Consider the following 23,257-nt stretch of genomic DNA (forward strand, 5'->3'; position numbering starts at 1 on the left):
TAATTATAATCATGAAAAAACTTTATTTTATGACTAGATATATATCCTATTTTATATATTTTTGAATATCTTAACCATCTTTGGGCTAAATTCCTATACACCTTATGATGTTGATTGAAACAATTCTCTTTTGGAATTTACATAATCATGCCTTTACCTATTTTTAGAAAGACTATATAAAAGGCAATTCATGAGTTTTTTTATATTTTAATTTACTAACATGATAGTGTTGTCATGTTAAAAAGGTTTTTTTTTTTTGACAGAGATAGAGACAGCCAGTGAGAGAGGGAACACAAGCAGGGGAAGTGGGAGAGGAAGAAGCAGGCTCATAGCGGAGGAGCCTGATGTGGGGCTCGATCCCATAACGCCGGATCGCGCCCTGAGCCGAAGGCAGACGTTTAACTGCTGTGCCACCCAGGTGCCCCCATGTTAAAAAGGTTTATGTGACATAAGGCAGCTATTTTACTAATGCCAGATAGATAAACTTATAATTTTTCAAGTAGTTTAAGGGCCAGCTCCACACCATATAATATGAATCATATTAGAGTGTTAGAAGATTTTTGCTGCTTTTTCTTCCAAATGTCTCATGAAGCAAAAATTCAGTTTATGGTAGAGCAATAATAATTCACCTTAAATTCCAGGGCAGTTGATCACTTTTTTTCTTTTCTTTCTTTTTTAATTCCAGGAATATAGTGATTCAAAAGTGGCCATGTGTTTGGAGAGTAGATATTCCAAAACAAATACTTTATAAAAAGAATTACACACTTCTCAATTTATTATGTGTCAAGAAACATCTGTAGAGGTGATTATTTCGCTTGTAATAAGCCTAGTAGGGGCAATTGCAGAACTTTAAATATCTAAGTGGTAATCATTAAGGTTTACATTTAGGATATCACTCAAATTGCCAGTCTGCTCTAGACAGCTACTGAAAGCCCTAATTCCTTATTAGGAAATTCATCTTTCTTGAAGCTAATATAAGATTAGATAGTTAAATCTGGGAAAGCTGCCAGTTGTTATTGCCATATTATTATTTTTTGTATTTGAAAATACTACTGAAGCAGACTTCTGCCATCACCAAGGCTGAGGATGAGTGGTTTTTATTATGTGCTTATGGTCAGTATTGTATTGTTCACGTTTACCTGCTGCCATTTTGGTCATGCTTTGGCTAATTGACAAGTGAGACAGCTGGGATCGAATATTTAGTTAGAACTCCCTGGAGAAAGTAACTTGTATATGTTTTATAACTTCAGTTATAATTCTACTCTGCCAGAAAAATTGTGCATGATTATATTTGCCTTCCTAATAAGGAGGTTCTACCTCTAAGCATTTGGGGAAAAAACAAAACAAAACAAAAAACACAGAAATTACATGGGCTTCAAAATGAGAGATCTAGGAAAAAGGGTGATTGAATGGAGAAGAAAAGTGGCAAAATGAGCTGAGCCAATCTGACATATTAGCAACTGGGAAATTTTTGTGGTAAATATTAGAATTTTTATGGAGGACAATGCAGGCTATATGTCTTCTCAAACACAGCCTGCATACCAGGTAGGTTGTTACATTGAAATGTAATTTGAAAGGTTGTTAAATTACATTTGAATTGAAAGGTCAGTTTTAAGCAAACATATCAACATTAACAAAGTGATAGACACATATAATGGAGTATGGAAGGAAGGAAGGAAGGAAGGAAGGAAGGGAGAGGAGAGGAAGGAAGGAAGGAAGGAAGGGAGAAAGAAAAGAAAGAAAGAAAGAAAGAAAGAGAAGAAAAAGGAAGAAGGAAGGAAGGAAAGAGAAGGAAGGAAGGAAGGAAGGAAGAAAGAAAGAAAGAAAGAAAGAAAGAAAGAAAGAAAGAAAGAAAGAAAGAAAGAAAGAAAGAAAGAAAGAAAGAAATCAGTTGCACAACATCCTCAGCCTTTAAGCACTGTGGAAGCTTTACGCATAAAAGGTTCGCACCTTGGAGGATTCAATAGCTTTATGATAACAATCTCTATTCAGAGTTGGCATGTAGACATAGGAATAGCAAGGAACTAGGATAGTGTGTCTCAATGTACCGTTTATTTTGTAAGTTCTTGCAGACCAATAGTTTTGTAAAATACAATAAAGAATGAATTACAAGAGAAATTTTAAAAATACAAGTCCCCGGTGGCTTTTGTTGGTATGTTTGTTTTGCTGTTAGATTTAAAGCTTAAAGATGAAATTATCCTGACAAATTACTATAAATATTTCCTACTCTCGATTTCTGAACAGTATCAGTTTACCCAACCATCACTGGATTAAACTGTATGTAGAACTGATCTAGAAGATTGGGAGCCTTGTTTCTTTAGGCTATTGGGCCAAATTATTATGCTCTGTTCATACAATGACAAAGACACTACAATTTTTCTAAACACCTATTATTATCCTGAACTCTCTTTATTTTGCCGAAAGAAATTTATTTAATAGTTCTTATGCTAATTAAGAACACTCCACTATAGGTTTGAAAACAATATTTGAAATCCCTAAGTAATCTCCTCTGGAGTGTTGAGTCTTGATTACTGTACTTTTTTAAAGAGATTTTATTTATTTATTTGAGAGAGAAAGAGTGATTGAGAGAGGGAGAGAAGGAGCAGAGGGAGAGGGAGAAGCAGACTCCCCACCGAGCAGGGATCCCAATATGGGGCTCAATCCCACCAACACCAGACTCAATCCGGGGACTCCAGGATCATGACCAGAGCCGAAGTCAGACACTTAACCGACTGAGCCAACCAGACATCCCTTGACTACTGTACTTTAACACCAGCTGTCCCTAAGTATAAATTATAGTTTACTTACACATCTTACACACACATACACGCAGCAATGTTTATTCTAAAGTATTTTAACAAAAAAATTTCAATATGTATTATTAAAGACAACCACAACAACAAAAGATCAGAACCAAAATGATTATTTGAGTTGAGTTTAAAGAAAGACTTCCTTCACCTATGTGATCAAATGGTATAAAATCTCTAGGAAACATAAGACTGTATACCACCCTTGCATTAAATAAAGTTACATCTTGAAGCACATTTGCCTTTAGTCCATCAATTTCTGCACATTTCCTGTGTAGATAATATGTGAGAGTTCTGCATCCAAGATTGTTTTACCAATACAGAAACAAAGACTGGAGCAGATACAAAAGAGTTCTGTAGATCGAACAGATCTAAGAATATCCTTCAACCAGACCTTCTAAACCTGAACTTGTGGTTCAAATATCTCCTAGCTTCAACTATTTTTCATGAATCCATTTTTTTTTGAGGATTCATGTACTTAATGAAATTTGTCTTCTCTTACAGTCATTTCTCATAATAATTTCTTGCAATAAACAAAATAACTACACACAGCTATAGCCTACTTCTACCCAAAATTTCTTTGGCACTATAGAAATATTACAGTGATTCCAGATTTTAGAAAATTAAAAAATTATTTTTTTTGGCTGGCTACTGGTAATAATAAATGACAAATTAAATTCCTACATTCTTGACCATATGCTTACTAATTTGAGTATTAAATATTTTCTTCAGAAACTCTTTCCTTTGACTAATGTCCTTTACTGCAGGCTTAATTTTAATAATAGATCCTCTGAAAGCTATAGATAGACTGTTTTTACTTCAAGAGTTTTATATATTTTAAAAATTTAACACTTGATACTAGATTGATGGTTGAGAAATAAATTTAAACTTAAAGTTGATGTTCCACTTTCAAAACAGGTGATGTGCCCTATAATCTTATGTTGATTGAAATCAAGAGAATGATAAAGAATGTTTGCTTAGCAGATACTGTTTTAAAGCACGAAAAGTTCCATACTAAAAATAATTGCCTTTGGCATCCACTTTTCTTCATGATGATTCACTAAGTCAAAACCTTTCATTTTTACTAATATGAATTTCAGCTGAGGGCTAAAATGATGTATTAGAGTTGGTACCATCATTTTCTGGTACTTTCTTGTGATATGACAATATGATTGCGTATTAGGTTAATATTCTATACAGTTTCATACCTTGTGTGAATACATCACAGATAGTAAGGATTATTTTAATTTTATATTTGATGGTTCTTTTCAGTGTGTTGATTGCTAAAGATGAAATTTGTGATGATAGAGCTATATCAATTTTAATATAACATTTACATGATACTCGTGCAATCATCATATACCTTAACTTCAAACAAACTTTTTGTCACAGAAATGTGATGTATAACATTTTTTATTATTATTTAAGAATAAACTGAGTATACACTTTGCATAAGGAAACCAAAGCAGTAAATATTTCTTTTTATAAAGACACCTTTAATCAAGACATAACACTTGACCTCAAGATGCCACCAATTATCCATTGTGACTAAAATGTAATGAGTTAGAATAATTTATAAAATCTGCTAATTGCCCTTCATGGTCATGGATATTAATCTAGCTCTTAATATAAATAAGTCATGGAGCCTGTTAAACATTTAATGTAGAAAAATTAGGCATTTTTGAGACATGATGCGATCTTATTATTGTGTTGTGTTATTACTGGTTTATAGTCTCTCCAGAGGTGCTTTTTATTTACATCCATTTTGTTTGTCAATGAGCAAATACCTATTGAATACCTACTAGGTGTCAGATTCTGCTCTCATGTAACTTACATCCTAACAACTTAAACAATAAACAAGCAGGTAAATACATAACATAATTTAGGTAGTGGTAACTGCTATGCAAACAAGTAGAGAAGGAGAAAGGTGAACGTTGACAGTGGGGTTGTGGGAGATAAGCAAGTTTAGACAGGGTGAGGAGTAATATTTGAGCAGAGATATGAACAGGGAAAGGGAAGGTAATTCTAAACATGATCATTTAAGAATGAGGGATCGATTTGTTGCAGCTCCTTGGTGATTTGTATCATGCTTATAAAGAACATGATTGCTATCTCTAACTCTTAGCATGCTGATAAGGTGATAGTTGTTTAGAAAGAATGGTAGTGATTTATTGAGATTCCGTTTCTGAGAGCCACTTGTGAAGGTAATCAGCGATAAGTTCCATATCAGTATTCCAGGCTTTTGCAATTTTATCATGGACTGTGACAACATATTTGCATACAAATTATCCTGCAGTGTTGTATATAAATAATCCCAAGTCATATAAATTGAAAAGCATCATCCTAAAAGAGATTTTGGGGAACTTTATTTTCAAGGAGAATTCTGGGATTTTTGTTCTAATGTCCTCACTATTGACTGATTTTAAGTGTAACGTAAGATCAATTGTTTGAGAAGGATATACCATAATACCACTCACATAGGTAGATTCTGTCTCCTTTTACCTCCTTTTTTGTTCTTTCATCCAACATGTAATTGATTCCACGTGGTCTGCCATGTTGCCACGCCCCTACAAACAAAACAAAGTATCTCCTTGTCAGTGCAATCTAATCTCTGTCAATGTTGCTATCATTTTCTCAATCCCTAGGCTGGAAATTTTGGTGAAATCTTTGATTCTTCCTTGACCAAATCCACATCTATTTCAGCCACCAACACTTGTCCACTCATGGTTTGTTTTGTCAAGACTTAAGTTCAGTGGGCACCTGGGTAGCTCAGTCGGTTGCGTGTCAGACTCTTGATTTCAGCTCAAGCTCAGGTCATGATCTCGGAGTTCTGGGATGGAGCCCCACATGGGCTCCTTGTTCAGCGGGGAAGCTGCTTCAGATCTTTTTCCACCTGCCTCTCCTTCTCCTTGTGCCTGTGCACTGCACACACACGCGATCTCTTTCTCTCAAATAAATAAATAAATAAATAAATCTTTAAAAAAAGAATTTGGGGCACCTGGGTGGCTCAGTCGGTTAAGCATCTGACTTCAGCTCATGTCGTGATCCCAGAGTCCTGGGATCCAGCCCTAGGTCGGATTCCCTGCTCAGCAGGGAGTCTGCTTCTCCATTCTGCCCCTCCTTCCTCACCCCGCTGGCTCCTACTCCATCTCTTGCACTCTCTCTCTTAAATAAATAAATAAGATCTTTAAAAAAAATTAAGTTCAGTATTTTGCATGTAAGGCTAGAGACTAAACTTAAAGCAGAGCTTCAGAGCTTTCTTTGGACCCAGGGCCATGGAGGATGTGACATGCTTCTCTTAGCAGGAGGGGCTCATCCTCAGACATGGGGAGACATATGTATCATATATAAAATAACCAAGTAATTCTGATAGATCTCCTTTGGGGATATGCTCTCTTGTGTGTACGCTCTTCTCCCTTCTAGTTGCTTATTTCTAGCATGGCAGAGATATTGCTTGGCACAGAATGAACAGACCTACGTCAATGTTGCAGTTCTGTTGTATGCTTAGCCAAGTCAATTAATCTCTGAAATGCTTTAATCATTTGTAAATTAAAACACTACTCTGTTTACCATTTACAGTTCTTACATTGGACAAATGCAGTGATAAATACTAAAAATCTTTGAAATAAATAATATTCTACACTACAAGCATAATAGTATTTTTGTAGTTTATTAACATTGAGTGAATGAAACTTTAAATAATCTAATTTTACTACTGTAGACCTCACATTCTGTATTTTACACTAAAGAATTTGAATTAAAAATTAGTTCTCAAATGATATCCCCTCTCACTGCAAAACAGACTTGCCTGACTTGAAGCTAGAATCAAAAGAATATAAATATTTCAAGTCAAGTATAATGATAGCTACAAAATCAATGAAGACTGCACATTAGAGAGGGTCTTTATTTAAAATGGTGTTTGTTGTTGAATATAAACCCCATCTTTAGTAAATCATCTCTAAAATCAGCCTTCTTTAATGAATTATTTCAAATATCTTTAATATTAACAAAATTAATAACTGCCATGTTGATATTAGTAAAACAAGATAATTCTCAAGTCAATGGATACTTCATTTTCAAAGTAATGAAAACTTTAGACATTCCTCCAGATTTTTCAAGAGTTAGCCATTAGATATTACCTTTGAAAGTGTTACCCATCAGGGGTGCCTGGGTGTCTCAGTTGGTTAAGTGTCCTACTCTTGATTTCAACTCAGGTCATGATCTCAGGGTCCTGAGATCCAGACCAGGTCAGGTTCTGTGCTCAGTGGGGAGTGTGCTTGAGATTCTCTCCCTCTGCACCCCCACCCCCACAATGCACCTGCACACGCTTTCTCTCTCTCTCAAATAAATAAAAATATTTTTAAAAAGTGTTATTCATCAAAAACTAGAAATCATTGTACTGTTTTATAAAAATTATTATGCTCAATGGAGACTTAAAATCATTGTCTTTGCTGTGGTATGATTTTAAGGAGTACATAATAAAAGTACGTGGCTGAGCAATTAATGTTAGTATTATCCCAGATAATATTAAGGATTTTTGGTCACATACTTCCTAAAACATGACATAAACATACTACAAAATATATTTGTTTTTTATATTTACTTTCAAGAACAAAATTATTTGTCTTAGGTTATAGAGGTCGTTATTTGACAAAAGGAAGTAAATTTTCATTCAAATGAGATATTTACACCACAGAGTTAACTAAATTAAAGCCACTTTTATGACCTAGCAAATAGCTCATAGTATCAGTCCAAAAAAGAAATCTATAGTAATGATAGAGCCCTCTTTTATGACAAGAAGCATTTCTGAACTTCTATAAATCATACTGGCTATGTATTGTTGCATTCATATATTTGAAACATTTATTAATACTAGGAAAATCATTTAAGTCATCTGTTGAGCAGGAATGTAATTCAACGAATATTTATTAAGTACAAACCAATTATAAGGCATTGTTTTAGGGTTTAAAAAATAAAAATTGCACTAGGCAGGAAAATGAAGTTTGTTGCAAATGAAGAATAGCAACATTTATCCCTACTATCCCCTGATTTTCATAATATAATGGTGAAGCTCTGTTATAAATGTTAGTGAGCAGCATAAAAATCTTTTCTATTTCTTGGGCCTAGCCACAGAAAGTACTTACCCTCAACTCCTTTAAATACAACCACCCCTTTAGTAACACCCCAAAATGTGAAATGATGTAGCATATATGTGTATGTTCCCCTCCTTATCAGATTTGCTTTTTTTATTCTCCTCTGCTGTCATTTCATTCCTAAAGCAGTAAAAACTAATTTCCAATGAAGTTCGTAGCCTCTACATTTTTTCTTGATTTCAAAATATATTTTTAGGTGAACAGTCACGTAACATTTTCATTTAAAAAATTGTTAATAAATAATAATAGTTTAGTAAAAATGGAAGTTTACTTCAAAGAAATATTTTCAGTAGGTTTTTATTGCTAACAATTCAAGGCGTGAGCTGGGTTTGCTTAAGATGGCAACCTCTAAATATCCTTTTATCAGCTCAAAAATCATGCACAATTTTATATGTAATCAGGGGATGGAAAGCAATCAAGAATGCCTTTGGTTAATTGTACGTTCTTTCTTCTTTCCTATTGCTGGCTCAGTCTTCCCTATAATTCTACAGGCAATACAGCCCCAGATGTCTAAAAATGAATTTTTAGGAAATTTTAATTGATAGCCTTCAGGTATGGATAATTGAATTTACTAATCTATAGCACTATGCCTGGCAAGTGTATAAATAGCCCCTAAAACTCTAGTTGGAGGAAGTAATTTTATAATTCAGTAAAAGTCCATTATAATACAACTCACTTTCAGGGTATTTGACTCTACTTCTTGTTGATTCATATACTTCTTTTTCAGTTACTTGGGAGGCACAGTGATGCTGGCCACTTGGCAACAGGCATGATTTTCTCTTCCAGCTTCCACTGCTTGAGAGGTTTCTTCCTCCCACTTCCCTTTCCACTGCAATCTCGGATATTGTTTGGGTTCAGTCTCTCAAACCCAGCTCCTGCTTCTCATTTCTCTCCTAAGTCAGATCAGGGCCTTGGCTTTCAGTGGTGAAAGTAGTAACAACCTAGGGGCACAAGAATGATAATGAAATCTGCCCTCTATATCCTTCCTTACTTTGCCTCCATCCTCATAGCCCCCAGTGGCTGTTTTCTTACTTCTTATTGTCCACCCACTTCTGCTTCCCTAACACACATCTATGCATGCATGCACACAAATACACATCCTATTCCTCAAATGACATATTTAACTGAGTTAGGTGAGCTTAGATTTCTTCTGCAACCTGAAAATACTTTCCAGGATTTGTAACCATCAATTTGCCACTATTACCCACTGACCTTGTCTTTCCTACAGGGTCTACACTATGCTTATAATGTATAGTATGTACGTGATCCTTACGTATTGCACAGGGGAGGGGGAATGGATAGATAAAATGGCTACGGGCCTTCAATTTTTTTTTTTAAGATATTATTTATTTATTTGACAGAGACAGAGACAGCAAGCGAGAGAGGGAACACAGCAGGGGGAGTGAGACAGGAAGAAGCAGGCTCCCAGTGGAGCAGGGAGCCCGATGCGGGGCTCGATCCCAGGACTCTGGGATCACGCCCTGAGCCGGAGGCAGACACTTAACGACTGAGCCACCCAGGCGCCCCCGGGCTTACAAATTTTTGTGGGGAAAGGCATTTCAGATCTTTTTTCATAACTTTATGAGTAATAAATTTTTTTTTAGAGGGGGGAAGGGACAGAGGGAGAGAATCTTAAGCAGGCTCCACACCCAGAGTGGTGCCCAATAAGGGGCTCAATCTCACAACCCTGAGATCATGACCTTAGCCGAATTCAAGAGTCAGAAGCTTAATCAAGTGAGCCACACAGGTACCCCAGTAATAAAGTATTTTTAAGAATGCCCAGGAAATCCCAAAATGATTTTGTGCTTGTTTCTAAAATAGGTAATAGAGAAAGAGATTACAGCCCATTTAATAGTGAAATCAGATCAAAGGGATGATAGCAACACAAACTGAGGCGGGCAGGACCTCAGAATAAACTGTGGGCTGAGCAACTCCAAAGAAAAAGAGTTTGGGCTGGGCAGGGCTGTGAGGAAATAGATCAGCAGATGCTCATGGTCCCAAAAGCATTTATACAAGACATATGGAATTGTCCTCCCAATAGGCTGCCCCCTCTTCTACCTACTCCTAACTCATCCTTGCCCGGAAGAATCTTTTAAGGATATCAGCAAGAATCCCCACTAGGGCCTTGGAGCTGAGTGTTCCATTCAAATTCTCCTTGAAAGACATGTTTTGAATTTTTAGAACCTGTCAGCCTAACTTGGAACTATAACTTTATCCCCCTGCCCCCACCTCCCAGGAAGCATTGTTATACATGGCAATTGTAACAATTATGTGTTTCTAACATACCATGAATAATGTATTTCAGGTGCCTCATTAATTTAAAAGACTTATAGATGGGCCAAAGACATAATTATAATAGGATACATTATTTCTATGGAGGAAAGAAAATCCTGCATTCCAAATAAACTTTTGGAACTCATTCCTCATTATTCGAAGTCAGCCTGTAGCAATTCAAATCATGTGCCTAGAATTCTTATAACTTCATTAGTCCTGGTCCATCATGACACAGCCTATAGAGGATATATTAGTCTGTTCTTTGGAACCAGTTTTGTCAGGGAATTTCTTTGTATTGTCATTGTAAAATGGGCTCATAAATAAAGCTGTGGGTTTTTATTTTTTTTAAAGTCAGTTTGGGCAATGTGGTCTATGTCATGATACTTTCCAGCATGAAGACATTTGGAGTGGACCATCTATTGCATCAGGTCATCTGGGAGTTTTAAGTTGCAGCACGTTAGCAAAAATTAAATGAGAGGACTGACCTTGTTTTACAGTTCTGAAAACATGAGACAATGTCATGTTTACAAATCTATTCCTGATAATACTCATCAATTTTACTCACAATAAGTATCACCTCTTTAAAAGTATAATTTTTGAGTTGCCTTGAAGATAATAGCTTGCTAATACAAAATAAAATAAGCTTGGACATTTACTGTTTAAATATCATTCACATGTTCACTTTCAATAAGTGAGTGTGTTTCAGAAATACCTAGTATGAGCAATTTGTTTTATGCTTTTAAAAATTAATGTGGGTAAATGCTTGGATTTTCCAGGAAAAAGAATTGTGATATTTTATCACTACATTTTTACAAATTTGCACTTAAACTTGGGCAAATAGTTTAAAAGGCAATAAACCAAGACCCCAAGGTAAAAAAAAAAAAAAAAAAAAATTCCTGGTAAATTATGTAGATATTTGGTCAATAGTTTCTTCCTTTAACCTTAGCAATTTTACGTAAAAACCTCAGGGTGTTGTGGTCTATAAACCTTTAATTAAAGATTTCAGATCCATTTATAACTATCCTAATAGATTGTTTTTTCTCTTTAAACTTATAGTGGTATAATCTCTGATTTAAAAAAAAAATTGAATTCAGGTCAGATTACTTTTTGGCCATATATCTTTTTTTCTTACGTTATGTTTAATTTGTTTTGACATCCTGCTTTTTATAAAGAACATCTAATGTTTAAGAGTTAGGTGAGCCAAAGAAATTAATGGAAAATACCCTATTCCTGCACCGAATTAGCCATCTTGAAATATTACTGAAAATTTAGATACACTTGAGTTTGTTTTCAACTATGTGCCCATCCTTTACATTTCTTGATTGTAAAATTTGGGGTAATGCTTGTACGGCACTTAGCACAATGCCAGACATGTACCAAGTATTCATTTCTTCTTCTCTATGGGAACCTATAATCATAACTATAAGAACAACTCTAACATTTACTTTGAGACCAAGGCTAACAATGAAAAATGAAACTCAATAATAATATCCCATCTGTGCAGTAGTAGGGGGAAGGAAATGATAAAAAGCCATTTTCAATAGAGCTGGAGAATATTATAAACACTTACATTTATCTCTGTCATTTTCTCTGAAACAGCAATTATTCTCTCTAGTTTTGAATCTCCTAATGATCTGCAACTGCTTAATATATTTTGTTGACTCTTTTATTATTGCATTTCTTATACAAAATATGTGATACTACTAAAAGTTTGAAGAAAACACACGAAGATATTAAGGCTTGATAAAAAGGATTGACTGTACTCTCTAATATTATGGGTAAAATATGGAAGGGATACAAATTTTCATATACCTAAATGTTTCCAGCTATGGAAAAGCAATTAACTAGATTAATTCATCTACAGTGAGTTACCATGGGTCTTAAATAGACAAAGGAGAATTATTGGGGGAAGAACAGTTTTACTGGCTCACAATTTATAGAATGGCCAGTATAGATCAAATGCATCCAGTGATTTGGTGCAGTACTCTAGCTGCCTGAAAATGAGATAGGCCTCTAGATCATCAGAAACCAAAGATACAATTTTCCACCTAAAAAGGGGATGGAGCCTGCTCCGGTAGACTGGATTAGATATGTCTGTCACCTATTTTGTGGCTGTGGATCTTAACAGAATCAATCAACTTTCTTGTGATTTATTTCTCCATCTTTGAGGTATGCCAAGCAGAAACTATTTTTTAAAAAGGAACATAGCAACTTAGCCTTATAATCATTTCCTACTGTCTATTCCTCAACTTCCCCACCACGCAATAAAGTGAGATAAAATAAATTTGTAATCACTCATGGGCATATCTTAAGGGCTAGGGAGAACTTTTTTTTCTTCCAGTTTCTTATAGACTGCTTTGCTTGGTTATTTTACTACTTATTTGACAAAGACAATGTATGAAATCAATTGTCTGTTGATGTTCTTATCTTCCTGGACAATTCAGAAAATAAACAACAGTATCCTAGGGAGATTAACCATGGCTTTATTTCTTATGGACTAGGGATAACTTGTGATCTGTAATTATAATGAAATTAATGTGATTATCTGATTACAAAAAAAAAATCCCCAAACTCTAAAATGCACTTAGTGAACATTTTATATGGAAGCATACAATTGAAATCTACTGGAGACCTTATTTGGTTCTACACATATTGTTATGGACTGAATGCTTGTCTCCTCTAAAAATCATATGTTGAAATCCTAACCTCCAATGTGATGGTATTAGGAAGTGGGACCTTTGAGAAGTAATTAGGTTATAAGGGTGGAGCTCTCATTAATGAGTTAAGTAACCTTTATAAGAAATGTTAGAGAGATGATTTCTCTCTCAGCCATGTGAGGATACAAGGAGGAGATGGTTACTTGCACACCAAGAAGAGTGCCCTCACCAGACACCCAACCTGCCAGCTTCTTGATCTTGGACTTAGCATCCAGAACTGGAAAAAATAAATACCTGTTGTTTAAGCCACTCAGTAAAATGGTATTGTGTTAGAGAAGCCCAAAATGATAAGACATCCACCTTTTACAGCTGAGAAAAATGAAATCCAGAAATGAAAGGCCACTCAATGAATAAGTGTTGGAGTGGAAACAGAAACTCAGTTTCCTCATCCACACAATCTGGCATTCTTTCCACTACAGTCTTTGTGATTTACTTACTCAGCAAACATTAGGGGACCTCGTATATTTAGAAGTCACTACTTTAGAGACTGAAGTGAGGAGAAGGGAAAAGATATAAAATGACTAGGGAATTCTCTGTCCTGTAGAGCTTACAGTTTAACATACAACATAAAGTAGACCCACTTATTATTGTATGGCCTGTTAAAACATGCAAAATGCTTAAGAAAGGTGGTCAGGATATAGAACTTCAGAGGAGGATGAAGGCCAAAAGATCACAAGGAAGGCCAAGGAAAGGATAATTTTAAACTGAAGGATTGATAGGAATTCCAATTTCTTTAGTTGCAAACAACAAAGGGAAAATTAACAAAGCTGGCTAGAAAAAAGGACAGATTTATGTGTCTAGGAAGCAAAAATGATGGATAGATTCTTCAAGGTACCACTTTCAGGATGAAAGCACGTGCATTTACATTCTTGGGTCACTCCACTATAAGGCCAACTCCTGGAAGAGAAACTTTAATTGGCTAAGCAAGAGCAAGGCAGATTGACTAAGAGTCTAATCATATTTGTACAGAATGAGAGACATATAGCCACTCAAGAAAAGAAATCAAGGTGTCGTTACCAAAAGAAGGTAGTATAACGTAAAGCACAAAAATTAGTACAAAATATAAAGCACAAAGAAACACAAAAATCAAATGCCTACTCCAGCATCCTGTGGAGTATGAATGGGAAAAACAAACAAAACAAAACAAAAACTGAGGTGAAGAGAAGAAAAAATAAATAAGATAATAGAATGTTAGAGTAGCCTGATTGGCTGAAGCACAGGATGAATAGATGACATCAGAATGAGCCAGACTTTGACTTGCTCGTTATCTTCACCTTCCTCTTTCTATGCCCCCTGCACCGTCTGAATCAGTAAATTTATCTTTTCAATTTACATTAAGTTTATAAGGTGCAAGCTGATTGCAGAAGCACTTGACTCCAGGGAAGAGAAAGTTTGAGCTAATAGCCATGCCCACTAATGAGGGCTGGGACTACACTTATCAGCAATCAGACCCCAGGCACAAACATTGCAGAGCCTGGTAGATTTCTACCTCAACCTTAGAAGAACAACTGGCTTTAGCTACAAGGCTTAGGACTAATAATTTGTCTTAGGAAATACGCCGAGGAGTTTCTGTCTACCTGAGCCAAGCAGCATCTTCTTCCATAGCTTCCTCAATCTGGGCATTCAAGTAGTAAAGGGGACAAAGCAGTTATACTGGGGACATTCCACAGAAAACTATGGAAACCATAGAGATGCAGACCATTTTCAAGTGGTAACATTTAGAGTTTTCTCCCCCAAAATACATGGGAGTTGCTCTCTGATGATTTCCCCAGTCCTCATCCCATTTTGTTCTGAATCCTGTGTTGGATAATTTGTGAGAGCTTTGTTTTCTTCGTCTACAATATAAAGAGTTTGAATCAAGTTCTGTCTTAAGTTATCCTTTGATGTCAGGCGGAAAAGCTTGTTTGGGGTCATGTTGAGAAAAGACTTGACTGCTTTGGACTAAGAAGTTTGGTTTTCAGGGGCGCCTGGGTGGCACAGCGGTTAAGTGTCAGCCTTCGGCTCAGGGCGTGATCCCGGCGTTCTGGGATCGAGGCCCACATCAGGCTCCTCCGCTATGAGCCTGCTTCTTCCTCTCCCATTCCCCCTTCTTGTGTTGCCTCTCTCACTGGCTGTCTCTCTGTGTCAAATAAATAAATAAAAATCTTTAAAAAAAAAAAGTTTGGTTTTCTGGCTATAGATAATGAAAGTTAAGTACATGATCTTTAGAAGCAGAATCGTTGGCTTCAAATCCTTCCCAAATCTCTTGGCAAATATGTGATTTGAGAAGATATTATATCTTTTAATTGTTTTATTTTGTAAAATAAATGGATAAAAATTCACAGTTAAATGAAGAAACTCATAATTTTTAAAATATAATAGTAAGTAAGAGCCACTGAGTTTTTTGAAGGGCAGAGTACTGTGGCTAAGGCATTGACGATGGCTGGTGCTCTGCTTGATGGAATGACTAGTGTAGGCATCTTATAAGCCCGCAAATCTAGGTATCACCGACAAGTGACAAAGCAGAAATGCCACAGACAAAAAATAACAACACAACCAAAAATTATAACTATGGCAAATAATGTAGCAGATGATTCAGTTGTTTTAACAATAGATAACATTTATTGAACACTTCACCATGTGGAATTCTTTAAAATGTTAACTTAGATACCTGAAATCAGGTAGTCTTGAGACCCAGGAGCTATTTTTCAACTCAGACATGGCCCACTGCCTGTTGCTTAAGTCTTCTCTAATTTAAATTGCTAATTAAGAGAAAATGTGCCTTTAAATGTGTGTGTCTGTGTGTGCACAAACTCTACAAACATATCTATATCAAACAGTTCTATACATACACAACTATCGCTTGGGATCATGTAGAGTTGCAGATAACAGAAACCCATAATAGTTTTAGAAAATAAATATATACTTTTTCTCATATAACAAGAAATCTTAAGTTATGTGGTTGCTGATATTATTTTAGCTCCTCATCGAAGCTATCAGGGACCCAGGTTGTTTCCAACCTCTACTCCAATCTCCTAAACTGTTGGATTTGTCCCTGTGCATGTCACTTTGTGGTCAGAATGTGACTGCTCCATCTCAGATACCTGTCCTAGTTCAATGAGTAAGAAATACCCTCCTCCTGTGTGAGGTCTCAATGGAAGACTGAAAGAGCAGGTAGGAAAGTAAGGAACTAGATCTTAGGACTGTTTCAGACCACTGTGATCCATGTCCTAGAGTGGAGCATGTTTGGGTCTGAAATTAAGTCAGGGTTCTTAATAAAAAAAGAATAGAGGAAAACAATATGCTGGGTAGGCAAGTAGCAGAATTCACCATAACAAGGATAAATAAAATTGCCTTACTTGAAAGATGCTATGATAAATTATGAAGAAAAATAAAGTATTTGTGAAATGTGAGGCAAGAGAAGTCCTTCCAAAATAATTGTGATCATTTATGTCTTTCATTTTAATTAGTGGAAGAAATTTTTAAATAATTCTCAGAAACTTCAGCAGATAATTCCATGGGGGGAAAAACAGTCACTGAGTGAATAGACAGCCTTTTGTTGTTGTTTTCTTAAATAGGCCAACTTTTGAGAGGGCTAATGTAGTATATTTGTAGTCCAAAAAAATGTTTTCAAATGATAATCTATTTTCAGGGACAAGAATCGTCCTGACTACAAAATGTGAGCTTATCCATGTTACATTAGGTGAGTGATTCTAGCTTACTTTAGTGGACAGACTACATCTGTTGCTCTATAGTTAGCATTTTCTCGGGCTGCCAGAAAGCATCTCATCACTTGGCATGTCCCACATATTAGACAGAGAGAAAAAGAGAAGAAAGCTGGAGTGCAGTTGCTGAAGGACCTGTACACTTAGAACTCTGCAGAAATGACAGCTGAGAACAGGCAGGCATGATGCTTGCTCTGTGGCTGTAATGAATTAGCAGCAAGGGTAGACATGATCTGTTGACCGGAAAAGACCAAGGGAGAGAAACAGAATTTTAGGATTTCTAATTATTGACTACTTCAGAGGGATGTCAGGAGGTCCAAGACACATGGAAATGCAGGATGTTTGGAGGTATAAAGAATAGGTAATTATTGATAAGTGTGATGGTAGTTTCAAGTGACTTTCATATCTGACTGCTGTGCTTCTTTGACTAAGGAAATTGTTTTGAATTTGGAAAATTATATGTACAAGCATTCTGGATGTAGTATTTATGTGTGCTCAATAAGCAGTATGTTTTCCTTTGATGTCATTTGTTTTCTGCTATCATATTATATTGGGTGGAAGAAAAATAGATTGCAATTATTTGTTCAAATATATGAGAAACGGTGTTTGAAGGGTAAGAATTTTGATAGTTAATTCAGTTAAAAATATTTCTTATGGCATCTTACTGAGGCTCTGCCAGCAGGTAGGAGACAACTGAAACAATGGATTCAGAAACTTCAAAAATGTTGCAATATGTCGTTTGCAAATATATTTACTGTTTGTGTAAGAGGTGTTTGTGTTGCAAATATGCACACCCACCAAATGCTATTTTACATGGTCATGGTGGTACAAATACATTGATGAATTGTAATTTTGGGATTCAAAAGGACTTGAAGAGACTATGATTTATGTGATTATTACAGGTTTCCTAGTCTATCTTTAATTTTTTGTCTTGGCTCAGTTACTTAATATGTTTGAAAAGATAACTGTATCAGGAATTTTTATTTATATTTTTGCAGGTATTTCAATTTCTTTTAAGTATACGAATAAGAAGGATCTCAGATAAATCTTCATAATTTAACATCATTGGGGCACCTAGGTGGCTCAGTAGGTTAAGCATCCAACTCTTGATATTCGCTCACCTTTTGATATCAGGATCATGAGTTCGAGCCCTGCATTGGTCTCCACACTGGGCGTGGAGCCTGCTTAAATAAAAAATAAAACAAAATAATAACTTCGAATAATTATCTTTAAATATTAAATTAGACTTTGATAGATCCACAAAGTAAGCTTTCTCACCAATAGTCCAGTTTATTTTTTGTTAGATTATAATGGCAAATAGGCTTAAAATTATTTCTGTAATAATAATAATAATAATAAAACAATTATAATAATAAAAGAAAAAAATCTAAATTTTTTCAAACCTTGTCCCAAGTTAAAAATATTTGCACACATAAAATTACTTTGATTTATTATATAAAGGAGACAGTATTAATATTTGTATAAGATTTTTTTCTTTTAACTTTTCATATCATCCTACTTATCTAAATCCATAGTGACTTTGAATAACTTAAAAATCTTCTCAAACCTTGAAGACATACTAAGTGAACTAAGCCAGTCACTAAAGGGCAAATATTATATGATTCTACTTATATGATATACCTAGAGTAGTCAAATTTATAGAGACAGAAAGTAGAATGATGCCCGCCAGAAGGACAATGGAGGTGGGGGGAGTGGTCTTTTTCAGCCATGCAATGAGATATACTATGACATTTCACTATTAGTTCAGGAGTAACACATATCTTTTGCCGTATTATAGACTTCATTTTAAATGAAAAATAATTTAAAGAATGTATTGTAAAACACTGAGCACAGACCTGACGATTATTATCTCAGTAAATGTTTTTATTATTATGGAGGTAAATGTTTAAATGGGTTCATGAGGAGCGCCTGGCTGGTGCAATTCTTTGAGCACCCAACTCTTGGTTTTGGCTCAAGTGGTAATAGCAGGTGGAAGGATTGAGCCCCGACCTCAGGCTCTGTGCTCAGTGTGAAGTCTGCTTGAGACTTTCTCTCCCTCTGCCCTTCCCCTGCCTGCATGTTCTCTCTCTCTCTCTCTTTCTCACTAATAATTAAATAAATCTTTAAATGGGTTCATGACTATATTTATGACAGAATCAAATTACATACTTAAAATATTTTCCAACATCCTTCATTAAGAAACTTTATCATTCTAGGAGGAATTGTTGATAAGGATCTTCGTCACTACCTCAACTTACGATTTCAGAAGGGTTCTGTGGACCACGAACTTCAACAAATCATCCGTGACAACCTCTACCTCCGCACGGTGCCATGTGAGTACAACAGGCGATATTGTCTTTCTGTGTTAAAACTAAATGTTCAGCTATATATCCATTATTTTTTTTAAGTTAAATTGCATTGATTTTTTTTTATGGTGGGCTTTTGGGACAAAATTGATTTGAGATATGGAATTTTTAAATGAAAAACCTTGTAGCTGCCATTGTGTGGTTTTTGATGATGTTGTAGCCAGAAGAGACTTGGGATTTTCAAGCTACAAAACCTATCTTACTTCTTAAATTAGTATTGAGAAATATTAACTCTAGTCCAGGATGTCGATGATTTAGAATGAATCATGATTGGGGTAGAACTCCATGCTGGGAGACAGGAGAATGCAAATTAAATCTATCAGTTAAAACAGCTATTTTGTAAATAGAATCTACACAGTAACTCCCAGCCTCATCTCTGGTTTGCAGCAGGGGAACCTCACCAGTGAAAAGAAACTTATGCATTGAAAAGTAAAGCTTAATGTTCTATAACTCTTAGAAAGTGCTAATATTGAGTGTTGGGTACAAATTTCTTATATGCAACCTATAGACGTCCACAAAACAAAAATCCCTGGTTATGAGCAGGTGCTGCTTCAAAAGAGAGGACTTGGTCAAATGAAAAAATTCACACATTAACTTTTTAGTACCTGTTTCATTTTATTTAATAATCTTCTACTAACTTCAGGACAATTCAAGGACTTTTCAAGTCAGGTCCTAGATCCTACGTAAATATCAAAATCCATTTCCTTCAGGTTTCATGACCCCCAGAGACTTTACAAACTCTCCAGAAACTCTGTGGGTGTCGTGTGTATTCTTTTTGTTTTAGTGTTGCTCTGAATTTTAATAAACTCAAAGTTATGGGCTTTGGAAAGTTGATATTAAAGAAAGGAAAACTTGGCTAGGATAAATAAACAAGCAAAAAAAATGTGTATATGTATATACAGTTGCAGAGAAAGGGTACTGAGCTACCAAAACTATGTGAAAGGTATAGATCATGGATGATTATACTGAAATGTTGAAAACACAGAGAGAAATGAAATGGAAAGTCAACCCCCAACCCTTTCCACCTATGCACATCTTAGGAGGGCTAGACTTGTGCCATTGTTAACACTGAATGTTCTGCAAAATAAAAATGCCAGGGCCCCAACTATCATGTATTCTTAAATGAGAATGCTTACTGATTGACATGTTGTCAATCTAAATGCTACCTCTCTGTCCATTTGTGTTAGTGAAGTGAATAGACTGTTGCACTCTTGCTTTAAAACTAGAAGTTGAGAAAAGTGCATTCTTAAACTTGTAAGTTTGACATTAGAGTGATGGCCAGAAGAAGATGGATTAAAGTAAGTGATGAACTGTTTATAAGGTAACGGGTGGACGCATTTTCAAAGCTGTGATGTTGTCAGCACAGCCATGTGCATTTATCTTTTGTGACATGAAAGAAAGGAGATCTGAAATACTGAATAAAGAATCTGGGCACTTTATTATGTTTAAAAGCTGAGGGAAATAGATAAGAGGCTGACATTCAGAAATACTTGTAGTCCTTGCTGAGGTGATGACATAAATAAGAAGTCTTAATTAAATATGAAGATAATAGGAGTAAATTTTGCATTAGTTAATTAACTTCTTAAATAAGTCATCTCTCTTTAGAGTACCAAAGAAATACTATTAAGGAAAAATAAATATAAGGGTAAAATAACTAGGCTTATATGAGTAAACATAAAGAGTTTTGTGATATGATTTCGGTACAAGGTCATAAATTCAATTAGAAGTCCTTGAATAGCTCCTATAAAGGAGATGATTAGAAATTCAATGAATCTGAATATTATAATCAAACAATTATTCTTTGGATTTGTAGCCACCACTCCTAATAGCCAATTCCAGTAATACTACTCACTAAGGATGCTCTTAACTTTGCATAAAAGTGAAGAACCATCTAAGATAGAAATGAGTCTGATTTGTATGATCTATAATCACTTTTATACTGATGAATTAGACCCGGATAATCCACCATCTTCACTCAGTATGTCTTTTAATAAAATGTTCAGACATATGCAGAGTATGCAACAAAAATGTGTCAGTTGTATGAAAAATCCTGGCTTTATTTAAAAACTTAAATGTATGTCCAGCATATCTATTGACCTTGAGTATAGAGTGATGTTTGTTACATATTTTCTTGGGTCAGAAAATTCTCATTGGTTTTCATATAAACATAAAAGGAAATGGTACTACTGAAGCACATGTCACCGTTCTTACAAATGCATACATTGACATGCATGCCTCTTGTGTAATCTATTAATGGCACCAGGAATAGATCCTGGATAACTCCATGAAAAAAATAATGTAGTCAACTTATATCTATGAGGGGCTGGCTTAATTGTTTTTACAAGGCAAGGCCCAACTGAGTAATTCTGTTTGCTACCACCAAATTACTCCACCACCAATAACTACAACTGGGTGGAAAGGAGCAGTCTTGGAGCTAGATTTCCTTGGTGTCTAGTGAATAAGGGAAGGTTCTGGGGTGAGAGCCCCCGGGACACTCTCCCCTCAAACACCCCTATACAGCCAAATTCAATTGTGGCCAAATTCAGTTATGGCCAACTCCCTGAAAGGAATGTGGGTCCAGCTGCTGGTCAGTTTCCAAGCTAAGTGGGGGAGGGAGGTGGTCAGCTCAGGTCTTTACTGGGCCTTAACTATATATAATATAAATCCCATCAGTCTGTTACCTGCCCCATAAACAACAGTTGACTGCATTTAGCCTTTTCATTTCGTTTCCCCAGAACCTTACCTGAGAGCCCAGTTCTTCAAAAATATATTTCTTGAAGCTGTGTCTCTAGTCATGGAAGGCAGGACTTTGTCACAGAAATAGAATCATTGGGCACGTGGTGAACATGAGCGTACACGCTCCTGCATACATACATAGAAGCTTCCAGTCAATCAGTTCTTCATTCTTTCAAATTACATCGGGGATAAAAGATCCTTAGGAGCTAGCTCTTGATATTTTCACTAAAACATAAGCCAGTCACATGATTTATATCCATTAAAGACCTCAATCTGGACCTAAATACATGTCTTTTAGTTGCTAGTTATGTCATTTATTGGGAGTCGTGGGTAAAAGTCTTAAGGGGATCCTGGTGTCCTAAAGTGAAAGTTGATTTTTAAAAAATAAATACTGTAAATGAATTTTTCTACTATTTGATTTCAGGCTGTATAGGATTTTTATGTAATAGAACTTTGGGAGATATGAGTAAATAATGATGAGACATAATTGTTATAATCTAGAATGTGATAAAGACTAACTAGGAAAAATGTATACAGATAAAGGACTCAAAAGAGTTCAGAACATCCATCAAATGGAGTATTCAATTACCTTAATAGTACACAAAAGACAATTTCAGAAGCACTAAGTTAGCAGGATCTATTTAAAGATTAGACAAGATTGTTTCATTGTAACATGTTAAGTGTACAAAATTAAGGCAGGATGTGTTGTTCTTTCGGTGAAAGTATATAAAAGAATTTAATGGAATTAATACAGAAAAACTATTGGATTAATTTTCAAGTGTTTAAAAAGTAAAAACAGTATTTTGGTTTTAATATTCTACTGAGCATAAAGGTTGCATATAGTTAACTCTTGAGTCTAATCAACCATGGTTAAATTGGCTATGCTTCTTAACAATGAGAAAAAAATAACCACTTTCATTTACTGATGAAATTCTAGTTTTTCTATCCTTAATATTTATTAAAGACACAAATTAATTTTCAAGGCAGGTGTGAGCACAGATATAAATTTTAGATGCTTTTTCCCATTATACCAGATGCCATGAAGAACTTCAATGACCAATTTTTAAAGTTTCAGAATGAAATGGAAGGTAGTTAAAATTAAACTTCTCTCCCAAGTCCATACTTTGTCATTTGGTGAGATGGTTTTGTTGGGAAACATTTTAAATTTATTTGAAGCCAAAAGAAATACCAGCGTATACCAAGTAAAAGACAAAAATCAATAAAACCAAAGGTCTAAAACTATTCCATAAAAAGTGAACAAAATGAAAAACATAGATTTAAGATATGAAAGAAATTACTTTTATGGAAGAGCTGGTTGAGGTGTAGCTCACAATGATGTTTCTACATTTTTAAGCACTTTAAGTTGTCATAAACTAAATCATGTTAAAAAGAAGCAGTATCAAGAATACAATTTAAGATTTCTGATATGTATTTTTTAAATTTTCTGTTATGATAATTATCTTTTATGGAGAAGTAAATAGAAGCATGCTCTTTAAGAGT

General features: G+C 35.2%; 1 protein-coding gene across 1 annotated transcript in view; it reads left to right on the forward strand.

Annotated features, from left to right (window-relative positions):
• MAGI2 (membrane associated guanylate kinase, WW and PDZ domain containing 2) overlaps positions 1-23,257 on the forward strand; it is a gene marked incomplete at its 3' end in the record, with an annotated part of 1,258,801 nt that overhangs the window by 318,607 nt on the left and 916,937 nt on the right. Inside the window, 1 exon segment of the mRNA XM_040644569.1 lies at positions 18,872-18,988. Within this exon segment, the coding sequence (XP_040500503.1) occupies positions 18,872-18,988 (117 nt within the window).

This window comes from Ursus maritimus, unplaced genomic scaffold (assembly GCF_017311325.1).
Source record: "Ursus maritimus isolate PB19 unplaced genomic scaffold, ASM1731132v1 scaffold_3, whole genome shotgun sequence".
Classification (NCBI taxonomy): Eukaryota; Metazoa; Chordata; class Mammalia; order Carnivora; family Ursidae; genus Ursus; species Ursus maritimus.